At 38.9% G+C, this 16,225-nt stretch overlaps 1 protein-coding gene across 1 annotated transcript in view; it reads right to left on the bottom strand.

Moving 5' to 3' along the window:
• The window catches only part of ALG9 (ALG9 alpha-1,2-mannosyltransferase), a gene marked incomplete at its 5' end in the record, with an annotated part of 100,123 nt that extends 83,993 nt beyond the window's left edge, over positions 1-16,130 (bottom strand). The window contains 6 exons of the mRNA XM_082661074.1: positions 1,142-1,277; positions 3,451-3,539; positions 9,156-9,226; positions 14,022-14,156; positions 14,989-15,127; positions 16,000-16,130. Coding sequence (XP_082517200.1) covers positions 1,142-1,277; positions 3,451-3,539; positions 9,156-9,226; positions 14,022-14,156; positions 14,989-15,127; positions 16,000-16,130 — 701 coding nt within the window. The remainder of the gene's footprint in view (positions 1-1,141; positions 1,278-3,450; positions 3,540-9,155; positions 9,227-14,021; positions 14,157-14,988; positions 15,128-15,999) is intronic.
• Between the last annotated feature and the right edge of the window lie 95 nt (positions 16,131-16,225).

Below are 16,225 nucleotides of genomic sequence, written 5' to 3'. Positions count from 1 at the left end.
TTTTTACCTCATACAATCTGGTACTTTTTTAAAATAATAAAGATATACTACTATGATAATAACCTTAACACAAACTAACACATTTTTCTAAATAACTAGTGGTACAGGCAAGAAATTAAGGCAGCACAAACTAGAGAAGTTGTGAAAACAAAAAGTACAAAAGGAATGAGAGGTACTATGGAACTTGGGAAAAAAAAAGATGCTGCAGGCAGGAAAGAAGAAGGACTGAAAGGAAACTCAGATAACAAGCCTGGGTGACCGGGAAAATGCACAGCACAGGGTGGTACAGCGTGGAAAAAACATCAGCTGTTACAGTCAGAAGGCCTGGATCCAAAGCAAACATAACCTTAAAGGCAAATTACTCAAAACCTCTCGAAGTCCACTTTCTCATTTATATAAAGCACTAATAATTGGAGACTTCCCTGATGGCACAGTGGTTAAGAATCTGCCTGCCATTGCAGGGGACACGGGTTCGTTCCCTGGTCCAGGAAGATCTCATATGCCACGGAGCAACTAAGCCTGTGCACCACAACTACTGAGCCTGCACTCTAGAGCCCACGAGCCACAACTACCGAACCCATGCACCACAACTACTGAAGCCCATGTGCCCTAGAGCCCACACACCACAACTACTGAGCCCATGCACCACAACTACTGAAGCTCGCATGCCCTAGAGCCCACGCACCACAACTACTGAGCCCGCGTGCAACAACTACTGCAGCCCACGCACCTAGAGCCCATGCTCTGCAACACGAAAGCCACTGCAATGAGAAGCCTGCGCACCACAACAAAGAGTAGCCCCTGCTTGCTGCAACTAGAGAAAGCCCACACGCAGCAATGGAGACCCACCAAAAAAAAAAAAGCACTAATAATTGTATTTGTCTTGCAGAGTAGGTTTAGGAATAAAGTTCATAAAGGGTTTAGCTGTGCACAGGATACAGCAGATGCTTAACAGTCACTTTCTTATTAGAATTAATCATAACAATAAGTACTAAGAGAAATATTCTTCCAATTCCCAGAATCTTTGAATAATTAATTTCTATAACTTTAGGTCCTACCCAAAGAATATGGAGGTAACCTAACATTAGGATTGACTATATACTCAGTGATACATGGAAGATGAATCAGGTTAGTTTCTTACCCAAGAGCTGCACTGAATGGCCAGCCTAAGATAGCCCCAGCTGCTACTCCAAGCACAGCAAAGGAAGTTTTGTCCATATACCAGCCAGTCATGGCTATCAATGTAGTGTACATACAGAAGCTGCTAGGAAGGAATGCTGCAAGACAAAAGAAATGAAAAAAAACAGGGGAAAGGGCCAAGAGATTGAGATTTATGAGTTATCAGTTATTAAAAATATAGCTGCACTGCAATATGTCAATAACCAGGAACATACTTTGAGCAATGCTATATTAGAAATGAGGAGTAAAGTGATACTCGTTAAAAAACAAAGTTCAATGATTTTATTTTCTCTCTCCTGTTTTTTATGTACCAACACATCACCCAATTATACAATGCCAACCATGCCATTTATCTCCTGGCCTGTACCCCAAGTCTAAAACTTACAGGATTCCAGGTTCCCCAGAGGTACCTCCAGGTTACATTTCCAGACAGGAAGTATGCTTCAAGAAATTTAGAGCCATTGCTAACAATCTGTTTCTGAAGAAGTTTATCCTCTGATAGTCTTCTGAGACTGTCCTATTAGCAACCTGTACCCCGTAGGAATTCTCAGAAGCCTTCTCAAGGAACAAATACGTTCGATGGCAGCACTGCTTTGCATCCTTCATACACTGACATAGATAGCTTGGCCTTTAGATGTCCCCCTAATTACTTCCATCAAGGTAACTTTCTTGTTGCATACAGCAGAGGACTGACCACCTTCAGGGTCTCTGCAACAGTAACATTTCATCAAAATGTTTCTAACAACTCTACAAAAAATGCAGATCTGCCTCTCCCTGCTGTTTAAGTGCTTCACCTAGCACTAGAAAAATCAATACCAACTCCAACAGGGACCACAATGAACAGGCAGTATGATTTGAGAAACTCAGCAAAGGGTTCAGAGGCTCATATCAAAGGATGCCTTTAACTTATCTGTGCCTTAACATCCTCAGCTGAAATTATAAAACTAAAAATACTCTCAGGTATCTCCCTCACATAAGAATCAATTTTAGGAGTAGCAAAGTAACTAAAAAAACATGTGAAGGGCTTCCCTGGTGCCGCAGTGGTTGAGAGTCCGCCTGCCGATGCAGGGGACAAGGGTTTGTGCCCTGGTCCGGGAAGATCCCACATGCCACAGAGCGGCTGGGCCCGTGAGCCATGGCCGCTGAGCCTGCGCATCCGGAGCCTGTGCTCCGCAACGGGAGAGGCCACAACAGTGAGAGGCCTGTGTACGGCAAAAAACAAAACAAAACAAAACAAAAACATGTGAAGTACAACCTTCCCAGATAAATGCTAAATAATATTGATGCCATCCAAAGCTGTTGATTCTAGCTCCAAGGGGAGCAGAGGAATATGAGGTCTCTGCCAGCTCAGAGGGCAAAGCATAGTCTCATTTAGGACAGTGGATCTCAAAGTTATTCAGGCGTGAGGCCCTGAGATCTCTGCAGAACATGGATTTTGATACAGTCAGTGAAAAGCAAATATATACTTTCGCGCTAGATACTATTTTTTGTGTATATTTAGTGTGTATACTAGATTCTGGTACACACAAGCAAAAATTAAAATTAAAATTGAGATGATTATATCTAGTAACTTAATTTTTCTGGAAAACTGCAAACAGGCTACCTTTTGGCAATAGGCCACTTTGGCTCAGCTCATAGGACACAAATGTTCAATGGCAGCACAGTTTGAAAGCCACCATTCTACATTAACAATTTTATTCTAAATTTCCAGAAGCTTACTTTATTCTATAAAATACAGTACTTTATAGAATACTGTATTTTATAGTATATATTTATACTTTTATAGAATACACTGCAAATAACTGGCATAAAATAGAACCATCAAGACCAGGGCTTTTAGATATAAAGTGCTTCCTTGAGCAAAATAACAAAATTATTGTCCTTCCCCTAACAGCAAAGAAAGGCAGTGGATGCCTCTGTTTCTCAGCCCTGCTGTGATAAAAAATATAGTAACGTAATAGAAAGCAACCTGATGAAAATAACAGCTCTACAATTTATGAGTTCTTTGGCTTTCAGTAAGTCGCTTCACCTTTCTAAGTTTCAGCGTCCTTACCTGCAAAAATGAGAAAATATTTATCTGACTTATAAATATTTATCTGACCTTACAACCACAGGATGGCTGTAAAGGTCAATCAAGAGCAGGTAGATAACAGGACTGTAAATTACTGACATGTTACACAAATATAACCTACATCTGGACAAGTTCTTCTGGTTGATGCAACTGTGAAATATCAGTGAAACTTTTATGCCCTCACCTGCTCTTTTACTTACCTGATGATGAGCAAAACATGCCAGTGCTGAGAACCAAGAAGGCTAGCATCATTCGACTCACATGCAGCCCAAACTTCTTGCACACAGCCCTAGAGGAAAGGCAAAGACTATCAGCATAGCAAACCTTCGGGATGGAAGTTTCAAATTAAAGGACAAAAACATGTCTGCATCACAGAGAACACTGAAGATCTAAAGTCAAATACAGAACTGTCTCAACAGGTCTGTTAGCAATTCCATGTGCATAAGAAACCCAAACATTCTTATTCCTTAAGCAGGAGAGAAGCTCTCTACCTAAGAGGAAATGTACACTTTCTGTGCTAGATTATTTCTAATATCAGTAGGAAAACAGCCTGATATAGTGGAAAAATAACAGGCCTCAGATGGGCACAAGTTAAAATCTTGGCCCTTCCACTCACTAGCAGTGGTACCCTCATCTAGTTACATAATCTGTCAGGTTGCTCATCTGTTAAATGCAGATAATGATAATACTTACTGCATAAGGTTTCTGTGAGGGCAATGCATGGTAAAGTGCGCAGAAGAGTGCCAGGCACAGAGTTGCTCAATAGATGGCAGTTATTAGAAAAAAAGACTAGGAGTTACACCAAAGGTTTTTTTTGTGTTTTGCGGTACGCGGGCCTCTCACTGCTGTGGCCTCTCCCGTTGCAGAGCACAGGCTCCGGACACGCAGGCTCAGCGGCCATGGCTCATGGGCCCAGCCGCTCTGCGGCATGTGGGATCTTCCCTGACCAGGGCACGAACCCGTGTCCCCTGCATCGGCAGGCAGACTCTCAACCACTGCGCCACCAGGGAAGCCCCCAAAGTTTTAATAAATAGTTATCTAAGTCAATGTTTCTAAAGCAATTATATACCTCCTTTTACTTTTGTCTTACAGGCCTTTTCAACCCTATAAATAAAACATTATTAGAGGTGATCATTGCTTCATTTAGTCAATACCTGTTCAGACTTAACTATGTGTTACCTATTTTCTTGCTCAGGTTCCTTATTGCATCTCAGACCTTCTTTCTGAAATAATTTTGTTTCTTCCTAAATATATCCTTTAGAAGGTTCTTTAGTGAGGATCTCTTAATGGTAAATTCTGGCTTTTGTTTGATCTTTCTTTATATTTTGTCTGAAAAGTCTTTATTTAACTCTTGGTCTTAAAAGGTGGTTTAGCTGAGTACATAATTTTAGGATGACAGTCATTTTCTCACAGAACTTTGAACATATTTTTTGTCTTCTGGCTTTTGAGAATGCTTTTGTTGGTCTAACTGCCTGACATTCCTTTGTAGGTTTTATATTAGTCCTCTGTCAACTTGTAAGATCTTCTTTGTCCTTTGTTTTACACAGTCTTACCAATTCCTTTTTATTTATCCAGCTCAGCATGTTAGGCTTCCTGAATCTGTGGATTAGCATATTTTCTCCTTTGATTCTGGAAAAATCTTATTAGCTATTACTTCCCTGAATCCTGCCTCTCCCTATTCTATCTCTCCTAGATCCGATTAGATATATATCAGATCTTTCAACTCGACCACATACATTTTTTTTTTTTTTTTTTTTTTTTGCAGTACGCGGGCCTCTCACTGTTGTGGCCTCTCCTGTTGCAGAGCACAGGCTCCGGACGCGCAGGCTCAGCGGCCATGGCTCACGGGCCCAGCCGCTCCGCAGCATGTGGGATCTTCCCTGACCAGGGCATGAACCCGTGTCCCCTGCATCGGCAGGTGGACTCTCAACCGCTGCGCCACCAGGGAAGCCCCCACACACATTTCTTAGCCTTTCATATTTCCTTTTTTCTGTCACTCTGTACTACATTCTTAGTAATTGCTTCAGATCAATCTTCTAGTTTACTTATTAGAAGTGTCTAATCAGTTATTTGATCTACTGAATTTTCAATATCAATTATTATGTTTTCATTTCTAGAAGTTCTGTTTGGTTCTTTTTCAAATCTGCCCGGTCATTTTTGTAATCTCATTTGTTTTTGTTTTGTTTTTAATCCTTTTAATTTTATTGTGGTAAGAACACTTAATATAATATCTACCTTCTCTACAGATTTTTAAATGTAAAATACAGTATTGTTATCTATAGGCATAATGTTCAGCAGATCTCCACAGCTAATTCACGTCACGTAAGTGAAACTTTATACCCATTGATTAGCAACTTTCCATTTCCACCTGCCCCCAAACTGGGCAGCTACAATTCTATCCCTTTTTTCCATGAGTTCAACCATTTATTTTAGATAACTCATGAAAGTGGAATCATGCAATATTTGCTCTTCTGTGACCAGTTATTTCCCTTAGCACAATTTCCTCAGGGTTCATCCACTACGTCACATTTGCAGAATTTCCTTCTTTTTTAAGACTGAATAATACTCCATTGTATACCACGTCCCCCACCCCATTCATCTCTCACTGGGTATTTAGGTTGTTTCCAATCTTGGCTATTGTGACTAATGCTGCAACCAATATTGGAGTGCAAATACTGCTTTGAGATCCTGATTTCAATTCTTTTATATAAATCCCCAGAAGTGGGTTTGCTGGATCATATGGTGGCTCTATTTTTTTAAATTTTCTGAGGAACCTCATACTGTTTTCCACAGTGACAGTACCATTTTGCATTTCCACCAACAGCGTGCAAGGGTTCCAACTTCTCTACATCCTCACCAATACTTGTCTTTGTTTTTAGACAAGACCCATTCTTTTTTCTTTTTTTTAACTGAAATATAGTTGATTTACAATGTTCTGTTAGTTTCTGGTGTACAGCCAAGTGATTCAAAGTATATATACATATATATATTCTTTTTCATATTCTTTTCTATTACAGTTTATTACAGGATATTGAATATAGTTCCCTGTGCCATACAGTAGGACCTTGTTGTTTATTTTATATATATTAGTTTGTATCTACTAATCCCAAACTCCTAATTTATCCCTCCCCCACCCCCTTTCCACTTTAGTAACCGTAACTTTGTTTTCTATGTAAGTCTGTTTTCTGTGTGAGTCTGTTTTCTACGTGAGTTTCTGTTTTGTAAATACATTCATTTGTATCATATTTTAGATTCCACATATAAGTGATATCATATGGTATTTGTCTTTCTCTTTCTGACCTACTTCACTTAGTATGATAATCTCTAGATCCGTCCATGTTGCATATGGTATTATTTCATTCTGTTTTATGGCTGAATAGTATTGCATTTTGTGTGTGTGTATACATATATATATATATATATATATATATATGCATACACACCACATTTTCTTTATCCATTGATCTATCAATGGACATTTAGGTTGCTTCCATGTCTCGGCCATTGTAAATAGTGCTGCAACGAACACTGGGGTGCATGTATCTTTTCAAATTAGTTTTCTGTGGATATATGCCCAGGAGTGGGATTGCTGATCATATGACAATTCTATTTTTAGTTTTTTAAGGACCCTCCATACTGTTCTCCATAGTGGCTGCAGCAATTAACATTCCCACCAACAGTGTAGGAGGGTTTCCTTTTCTCCACACCCTCTCAGCATTTATTTTTTGTAGACTTTTTGATGATAGCCATTTTGACCAGTGTGAGGTGATACTTCATTGTAGTTCTGATTTGCATTTCTCTAATAATTAGCAATGTTGAGCATCTTTTCACGTGCTTACTGGCCATCTGTATGTCTTCTTTAGAGAAATGTCTGTTTAGGTCTTCTGCCCATTTTTTGATTGGGTTTTTTGTTTTTTTTGTTATTGAGTTATAGGAGCTGTTTGTGTGTTTTGGAAATTAAGCCCCTGCTGGTCACATCATTTGCAAATATTTTCCCCCAGTCTGTAGTTTGTCTTTTTGTTTTGTTTATGGTTTCCTCTGCTGTGCAAAAGCTTGTAAGTTTGATTAGGTCCCATTTGTTTATCTTTGCTTTTATTTCTCTTGCCTTGGGAGACTGATCTAAGAAAACATTAGTACAATTTATGTCAAAGAATGTTTTGCCTATGTTCTCTTCTAGGAGTTTTATGGTGTCATGTCTTATATTTAAGTCTTTAAGCCATTCTGGGTTTATTTTTGTGTATGGTGTGAGGGAGGGTTCTAAATTTATTGATTTACATGCGGCTGTCCAGGATTCCCAACACTATTTGCTAAAGAGACTGTCTTTTCTCCATTGTATATTCTTGCCTCCTTAGGCAAGAGCCATTCTAACAAATATGAAGTGATCTCACTGTGGTTTTGATTTGCATTTCCCTGATGATTAGTGATACTGTCATCTTTTCATGTATGTTGGCCAGATTATTAGGTTTCTTACTATTGAGTTACAGGAGTTCCTTATACATTTTGGAAATGAATCTCTTATCAGATATATGGTTTGCAAATATTTTCTCCCATTCTGCAAGTTCTTTTTCACTCCATTGATTGTTTAGTCTCTTGTTTCTTCTTTATGTTTTCAATTCCTTCTTTTATTTCTTTAAAAATATTAAATGTAATTATTTTATATTCTTATTTTAGTAATTCCTAATAAATGAAGTTTTGCAGGTCAGCTTTCTATTGATCTGTTATCTCTGCTGGCTCTCACTCATAATGTTTTGTTCCCTTCTGTGATTTGTCATTTATTTTTACTATAAATTCTTGTTCACTAGAATTTTATCTATGGTAATGCTTTGACACCTGGATTAAGGATCCACTTCTCTAGAGAAATTTTACATTTGTTTTTGCAAGATGCCTGGAAACACTAACAGCCCAGAACAATTTAAAGTAAACTCTCAACTTGGGGTTTAGGGGGCCATGTGGGTGATTTGAATTCAGTCCTGAACTCATATAAAGACCAATTTAAGATTACAATCCTCAAAGGCAGCACTGGATTTCTTTTTTTTTTCTTTTTTTGCGGTACGAGGGCCTCTCACTGTTGTGGCCTCTCCCATTGCGGAGCACAGGCTCCGGACGCACAGGCTCAGCGGCCATGGCTCACGGGCCCAGCCACTCCACGGCATGTGGGATCTTCCTGGGCCGAAGCATGAACCCGTGTCCCCTGCATTGGCAGGCGGACTCTCAACCACTGCGCCACCAGGGAAGCCCTGGATTTCTTTTTTTTTCCTCTATTCTACCCAGAGTCAAGGCCAAAGAACTTTTTTATCTTATATTTTTGGCTGTTTTGCAGTGGGAAGACTTTAAATAATGATTACTAAGTCCAGATACCTTTTAAAGCATTATTAAAATGTTTCTTAGGTTTCATGTTAAAAAAGGTAGCTATTTTTATTACTGGAACACTTAACTGCTTAATACTTTCACTAATATTCATTCAACCAATAGGTACTTGGTGAAAGACAATGTACTGGGCGCAAATAAGAGCAGTGAGTTCCACACTGGGAATAATTTCCTATCAGCTCAGCTCAAAGGGAGAAGAAAGAAATCATGATCCTATCTCTCAGGACCAAAAAAGAAAAAAAAAAAAAAGGGCCCTACTAAATCCTACCAAATAAAATACCAGTTAGATATTTATTAACAGAATTAAAGTTAATAATATGAAGATATGCCATTTATCACCTCAGGAAAGAAAGTGATAATTAGAAGTATTCCCTTCCAATGGTTCGTTTCAAACAAGAAATTGCACTTTAGATATAATATTAGAAGCTAGAAAGAAAATGTTTTCTGTTTCTAAACACTGCTTCTACTATCACAGTAATAATCTATGCTATATTGGGCTTCCTCATAGCACTTTTAGAAGCAAAGCTTTTATACTCACTTGTAAAAGTAAAGTTCACATATACAGCTCACAAAAGCCAGCAAACATCGTAAAAAGTAAAAGACAAGAATCTGAAAGAAACCCAGAACAAGAAAACAGAAGTTAAAGATAAGTTAGAAAAACTCTTAAAGACGAAACCACTCTCATTTGTCACTAATAACTATAAATTGGTATAATCCTTTTGAAAAGCAATATGTATCAAGAACCATGCAAATTTTCATATCCCTAAATTCAAGTATAGAAGTATATCTACTTCTCTGATTCCGGCCCACAGAAGTAACTCAAAATATGGGAGGGGAGGAGTTCTATTCATAAAAATGTTAATTGCAGCTCTACTAACTTAGTAAAAACTATTTTAAAAACTATAAAATGTTCAATTACAGGGAAATGGTTAAATTATATCTATTCATGTATTATTATACACATATCAAAGTTTATGGTTACAAAGACAGTGGAAAAATTCTTATGATATAAAACTCATTTATTCAACAAGCATTTCTTAGACAATTATAATAACTGATTATAATTATTATAAAATTATATTATAAAATACTAAATGAAAATATATGATATAACATTATTTATACATCAGAGTTACAGCTATGGAAATCAGAAGTACTGTATATGAAAAAACTGGAAAGAAATATAATAAAATGGTAAAAGTGGCTATATCAGGCTAGTGAGATTTAGGTACATATTTTTCCTCCTATTTTTCAAATGTCTGTAATGTGGTTTTTATTAATTGTAGGAATTGACATGAATTTTACAAATAAAAATAACAAAATAATAAGAATTGTACCGAATAGCTTTTATACTACAGTATACTGGTATGTTTAAAAGCAATGAATACCTCTGAAAATAAGCACTATTTAAATACATTCTATGATTAATATTACTACATATAACTTAAAAGTTCTTTCAGTTTTCATCATTATGTTCAATCAAGTAATCAGCAAATGCCCAAGTTCATTCATTAATTCAATAAAACCATACTGAAAACCTACTATACATTGAGCACTCTCTAGATGCTACTAGGAATACAGATAATTTTAGTACAAGGTATCCACACTTAAGGACTCTTCATCTGGTTGAGGAGAGTACAAAAACACACTTAGAAAGTTAAAAATTAACACAAGTTAATATAAGAACTGTATTTGGGAATAGGACAGTGATGCTCCCATAGCAACTAATATTCAACATAGTAACTGGATGTCGGGTTAGTGCAAAAAGACACAAAAAAGAAATGAGATATAAGGAATGGAACAGAAGAAACTAAACTCTACATGCACAGATGAAAGAGGATCCAGAGATTCACCTGACAAACCACAGACACTAATAAGGAAATTCAGTGAGATTTTGATCAAGATCAAAAAGCAAAAATCAACTGTGTTCCTCACAATTGTGTTCCTCACCTGCAATGACCTCCTACAAAAATTACAGAAAACAAGATACCGTTCATAACAGTAACAAAAAGTATAAAGAATCTAGTCATTATCCTAGTCAAAGAATGGATAAGCCTAAAATGGATACATTGTTTACATTTTATTAAAAGACACAGAAAACCTAACTAAGTGGATAAATACATCATTTTAGGGATGGAATGACTCAACACTCTAAAAATATTGATTCTCATATTAATACATAAATTCAACGCAACTCCAATCAATACCTACCAGAATTTGGGAGAGGGGCAAATTGATTCTAAAATGATTTTTAAAATACAATTTTAAGGACTCCCCTGGCAGTCCAGCAATTAAAAGACTCACCAGAATTTGGGAGAGGGGCAAATTGATTCTAAAATGATTTTTAAAATACAATTTTAAGGACTTCCCTGGCAGTCCAGCAATTAAAAGACTCCGTGTTCCCAATGCAGGGTAACTGGGTTCAATCCCTGGTCAGGGAACTAGGTCCCACATGCTGCAACTAAGAGTTCGCATGCCGCAACTAAAGATCCCGTGGGCAGCAACTAAGACCCAGTGCAGCCAAATAAATAAATAAATACATAAATATTTAAAAAATTAAAAATAAAACACAATTTTTAAAATGGATAGAGAAATTCATCAGCCAAATATTAACACATACTACAAAGCCATAATAATAGAAGCAATATAGTACTCTCTGACAAACTGACCAATGATACAGAATTAAAAAGGCCAGAAACATACACGGGAATGAGATGTATGATACAGATGGTATTACAAACCAGAAGGAAAAGGATGAATTATTTAGCAGATGGTGCTGGAAAATCCAGTTCGCCATATAGGAAAAAATAAAGCTGGATCTTTCCACAATTTATAAAAAATAAAATTCAAATGGACTAAAGCCTTGTATGTGAAAGATAAAATAATAAAGTTACTAGGGAAAAATACATAAGAATATCTTTGTGACCTGTGGTGAAGGATTTCTTTCAGAAAGACCCAAAACCCACCAACCGTAAGTGAAAAACTAATTGGTTTGACTCTATCAAAATTAAAGATTTCTGTTCAACAAAGGACCACAGACAAAGTTAGTAGACAGGTGACAGCCTAAGAGAAAGGATTTCCAGTATCTAAAACCTACAAGGGGTTACTATTGAGAACTTCTACAAATCACAAGAGAAAACCAGAAAACCCAACTGAAAAACAGGCAAAGGATGCAAATAGGTAATTCACAGAAAAGGAAATATGAATGACCAATAAATACATGAAGAAATTCTCCACCTTACTAGTTGTCAGAGAAATGTAATTAAAATGAGAAGCATCTCATATACATGAGAAGGGCAAAAATTAGAAAGTCAGAAATATCAAGTGCTCAGATATTAGGAAGCTGAAACCCCAAACATTATTGTAGGGAGTATAAAGTTGAATAGCCATTCTGGAGAGCAATCTGGCAGTGCTCCATGAAATTAAGTAGCCCATGGATCTATGTACAGGATGCCACTCCTGAGTGTATAATTCAGAGAATTTCACACCTCAATCCATAGAGAGAACAAAGCTGTTCTTGTTTAGGGTAGCAAGTTGTAAAGGTAACCATCACTAGGGGTGCCAATTATTACCATATTGTCTCTCAGCAACAATCCACCCTTTTCTACTCTAATTATGATGATGGGGCTGGGACCCTATAAGCTACAACTCCCCCTTGCCCTGTGGCTCACACTGGCAGAACCTAAAAAGGAGGAAACTGGAAGAAAGAACAAGAGAACAGATATCTTCATTCCTGTTTTGCTTGCTGTTTGTATCACTGATGTAAGAGGTAGGACTCTGGGTTGAATATGCCAAATTTGAAGTGACAGTGGATATCCAAATGTAGATGAAAACCTTAAGCGCTGCATATTGTTATTTCTCTACTAACTCCCCCATCCTATATATCTTTCCTCTGAGGCCACTTGGAGAGCCTGGACTTCCACTCCCCCAAACCTAGCAGTAATGAGGTACCTCTACCCTGACCACTAGGGTGGTATCAGTGGAGGCCTAGTTGGGAACCTGGACTTCTAGCCCCAATTGGCAGTCACAAGGTGGTGAACCCTCTCCTTTTTCCAGCTGCAGTGGTATCAAAAGAAGCCATCTAAAAGAGAAGCAGAATAGTGCAGAGGAAGCAGGCTGGGCCCATGAATAAGATGCAGAGTCTCATACTATAATACCCAAAATGTCCAAGTTTCAACTAAAAATTACTTGTCAACCAGGAAGATCTCAAACTGAAGGAAAAAAGTCAATTAATAGATACCAAAACTGAGATGAGATATAAGAATTATCTGACAAAGTTTTAAAGGAGCCATTGTAAAAATGCTTCAATAAGCAATTAAGAACACGCTTGAAACAAATGAAAAAATAGCAAGTCTCAGTAAAGAAACAGAAGAGAAAAAGAAAAACCAAAAGGAAATTTTAGAACTGAAAAAATACAGTAACCAAAATAAAAGCTCAATGAGTAGGCTCAACAGCAGAATGAAGGAGACAGAGGAAAGCATCAATGAACCGGAAAAAAGACGACAGAAACTGTTCAGTCTGAACACAGAGAAAACAGACTGGAAAAAAGTGAAGAGAGGGCTTCCCTGGTGGCGCAGTGGTTGAGAGTCCGGCTGCCGATGCAGGGGACACAGGTTCATGCCCCGGTCCGGGAAGATCCCACATGCCGCGGAACAGCTGGGCCCGTGAGCCATGGCCGCTGAGCCTGTGCGTCCCGAGCCTGTGCTCCGCAACGGGAGAGGCCACGACAGTGAGAGGCCCGTGTACCGCAAAAAAAAAAAAAAAAAAAAAAAAGTGGAGAGCTTCAGGGACCCATGGGACTGTAATAAAATATCTAACATTCACATCATTGGAGGCTCAGGAGAGGAGAAACAGGTCGGGACTGAAAAAGCACTTAAAAAAATAACAGCTAAAATCTTCCCAAATTTGTGAAAAGACATAAGTCTAAAGATTCAAGAAGCTGAGTAAACTCCAAACAGGATAAACCCAAAGAAATCCATGCTAAGACACATCATAGTCAAATTTCTGAAAGGTAATCAGGTTAGGTCTCAGTTAACTCCTAATTATCCTTCAGTATTCTGTTTAAATTAAGCTCTCCCTAATATGCTAACCCACTGCACATTGTACTTTTCCTCCATGACCCACTGCATTTATAATTACTTGTTCCATGTTCGTCTTCTCCACTAAACTATAAATTCCATGAGGGCAAGGATTTGGTCATTGTTACACCCAGAGCACTTAACAAAGTGTCTACCAAATAAAAGTTGCTCCATTAATACTTGTTGAATAATGAATGAATAAATGATTCTTCTTAAAAACAATCCCCTCCTAACTATGAATATATTTGGTCCCTTTCCCAAATTGTTCCAGAGACTCACCCACCACTTGATCAGTTGTGATTGCTTCCAGGTTGGCCCGCCCTTACCTTATTAGTTTGTAAAATTCTTGCATGAAATGCAGCTGGCCAGGCGTGAAGCAACAGGTAAGCATAGGAGCGAATGGCATAAGCTGGAGAATACTCCCAAGTCTGAAACCCCTTCCCATAGATGAGGTAGTGTGTCTGAAAGTACAAAACGGATGGATTCAGGGTTATATTGGCCAAAAATCCTTGTTAAGAGGATGCAGGTGAAGTTTCTAAGCAAAAGTATTAATGAGACAAAGGTACACAAAAAAGCTGAAATTCTCAATAAGATTTGCAACTAATGGATAAGAATCAAAATGACCCAATACTGAAAAATATTAAGACATTATAAATCCTACAAGATTATTGTTTGGCCAACATTGAAAGCTGGAATTTTACCCTCTATTTATTTTTTAAAAAATACTCATTAACCAAAACAGGAAAACTCTAAATCTTGTATTTTCCTTAAACTACCTACCCTAAGCATTCCTTATTTTTTTATGCAAAATGTGATCAGAAAATTTCACCTCTGCATTTCCTATAACAGGGAGTCCAACAAACTTATAAAAGTATAAATCAAGAAACAGCAATATAAGCATAGTATGTAGCAACATTGTTTATTTTACTAAACAACAGAAGAAAAAAACCAAAAATGTTTAAAGAAAGTGGTTGCCTCTGGGGACAAGGATTTGGCCATGAGAAGTGGAACAGGGAGTTTCTGCTTTTCTTTTACGTTTAGTATTTTTAAACTACCTCAAAGTAATATTTTGACTTAAAAACTTTTTAAGAAAATTACAAATTACACCTTTTTTGTATAACAGCAATTCCTATATCATTCAATAGGAGGTAAATCATCAGCTTAGAATACAGAAATGAAAATAAGGTTATTTTACTAATAGTCACACTTGTATATTATTTGTATCTTGATTCATAACAAGGTTCCAAGCAGTGAAATCAAGAACAAAAAAAGAAAACTAAAGAAATCACCTACTGGTTCCCAGTAGTTGAATGTTTCATCACAGTCAGAGATGTTGCTGAGGAGAGCAGCACATAACCTTGCTGAGAGCAGACACTTGAACGCAGTAGATCCTTCAGGTGCCCAGACTTGTCCTGCTTTGTTCCCAGATAACCTGCTCAGAAGCAAAAAAAAAGTATGTGTCAGAAAGGACCTGCTAACTAGAAGGGCTAAAACTAGACAGAAAGGACAACAGGTCAAGAGACACCAAAGCACATGAGTTAGTCACCTAAAAGGGTGAATCGTTAATTGTCCTGACTAGAATAAATAAGGAACGAATTAAGACCTTAATCAACGTTAGTCATTACTTCCTGCTTTTAAGGTGTAAGCTAATTCATGCACTTTAGTTCTTTGCATCTATGACACTCCGCTTACCCCAAGCCAACAAATCGCTCACTTACAGGCCACAAGCTCTTATTCGTCTTTTCCTTATTTTCCTAACAAGGTCATTACTTTCCATGGCTTTATTCATTTCCCCATCTGTTCAAATGCCCAGAAGCTAACTCATGCAGTGGACATCACCTTTTCCAATTCCATATGCTGACAGCTCCCCAGCGCAGGCTTAACCTGCAGCCCTCCGGCTTGAAAAGAGAGGTGGTTGCTGGTGTGCAAGGTGGTGGGGCCCACACAGAAGAGTAAAGGGTCGGGACTCTGCGAGGACTGAAGGAAGCTGGGACACACACACACACACACACACACACACAGCGACGCCAGCCCACCCTGGGCCTGGGCCGGAAGCCGCACAGACCTGCAGGGTTTCTTCACTAGCAACACGGGACCCGAGCTGGGGGATCTAATCTAAGGCGGGTGAAGACCCAGCGTCCACCCGCCCTGTAAGAGCAGAAAGAGCAGGGTGAAGAGGCTGCGGGCCCTCCCGGCGGGAAAGTCGGGCAGGGCGCAGCACAGCACAGCGCGGGCGAGACCCTCTACCGGCAGCCCCGCGCCGCCCGCCGCCCGGCCACGCCCCCGCCGCGCCCGCACACCTACTCGGGCCGGGGCTCTGCGCTGCCCGCCTCCCGGCTGCACAGCAGTTCCCGCAGCTTGTCGGCGGCCGAGGTCGTGTCCCCGCCGCTGCCCCCGCTTCCCTTCAGGCGCTGCCGGGCTCCTCGGCTGGCCATGGCAAGAGTGGGGAAAAAGGTAGAACTCGGCGCCCTACGAAGGCGACGAGCGCGGAGACATAGCCTTTGGCTGGCAACGGTGTCCGCCGAGGGAC

This window comes from Grampus griseus, assembly GCF_964374135.1.
Source record: "Grampus griseus genome assembly, chromosome: 8".
In the NCBI taxonomy this organism is placed as follows: domain Eukaryota; kingdom Metazoa; phylum Chordata; class Mammalia; order Artiodactyla; family Delphinidae; genus Grampus; species Grampus griseus.
The sequence above is the reverse complement of the archived record's forward strand: the minus strand, read 5'-3'. Positions and strand labels throughout refer to the sequence as shown.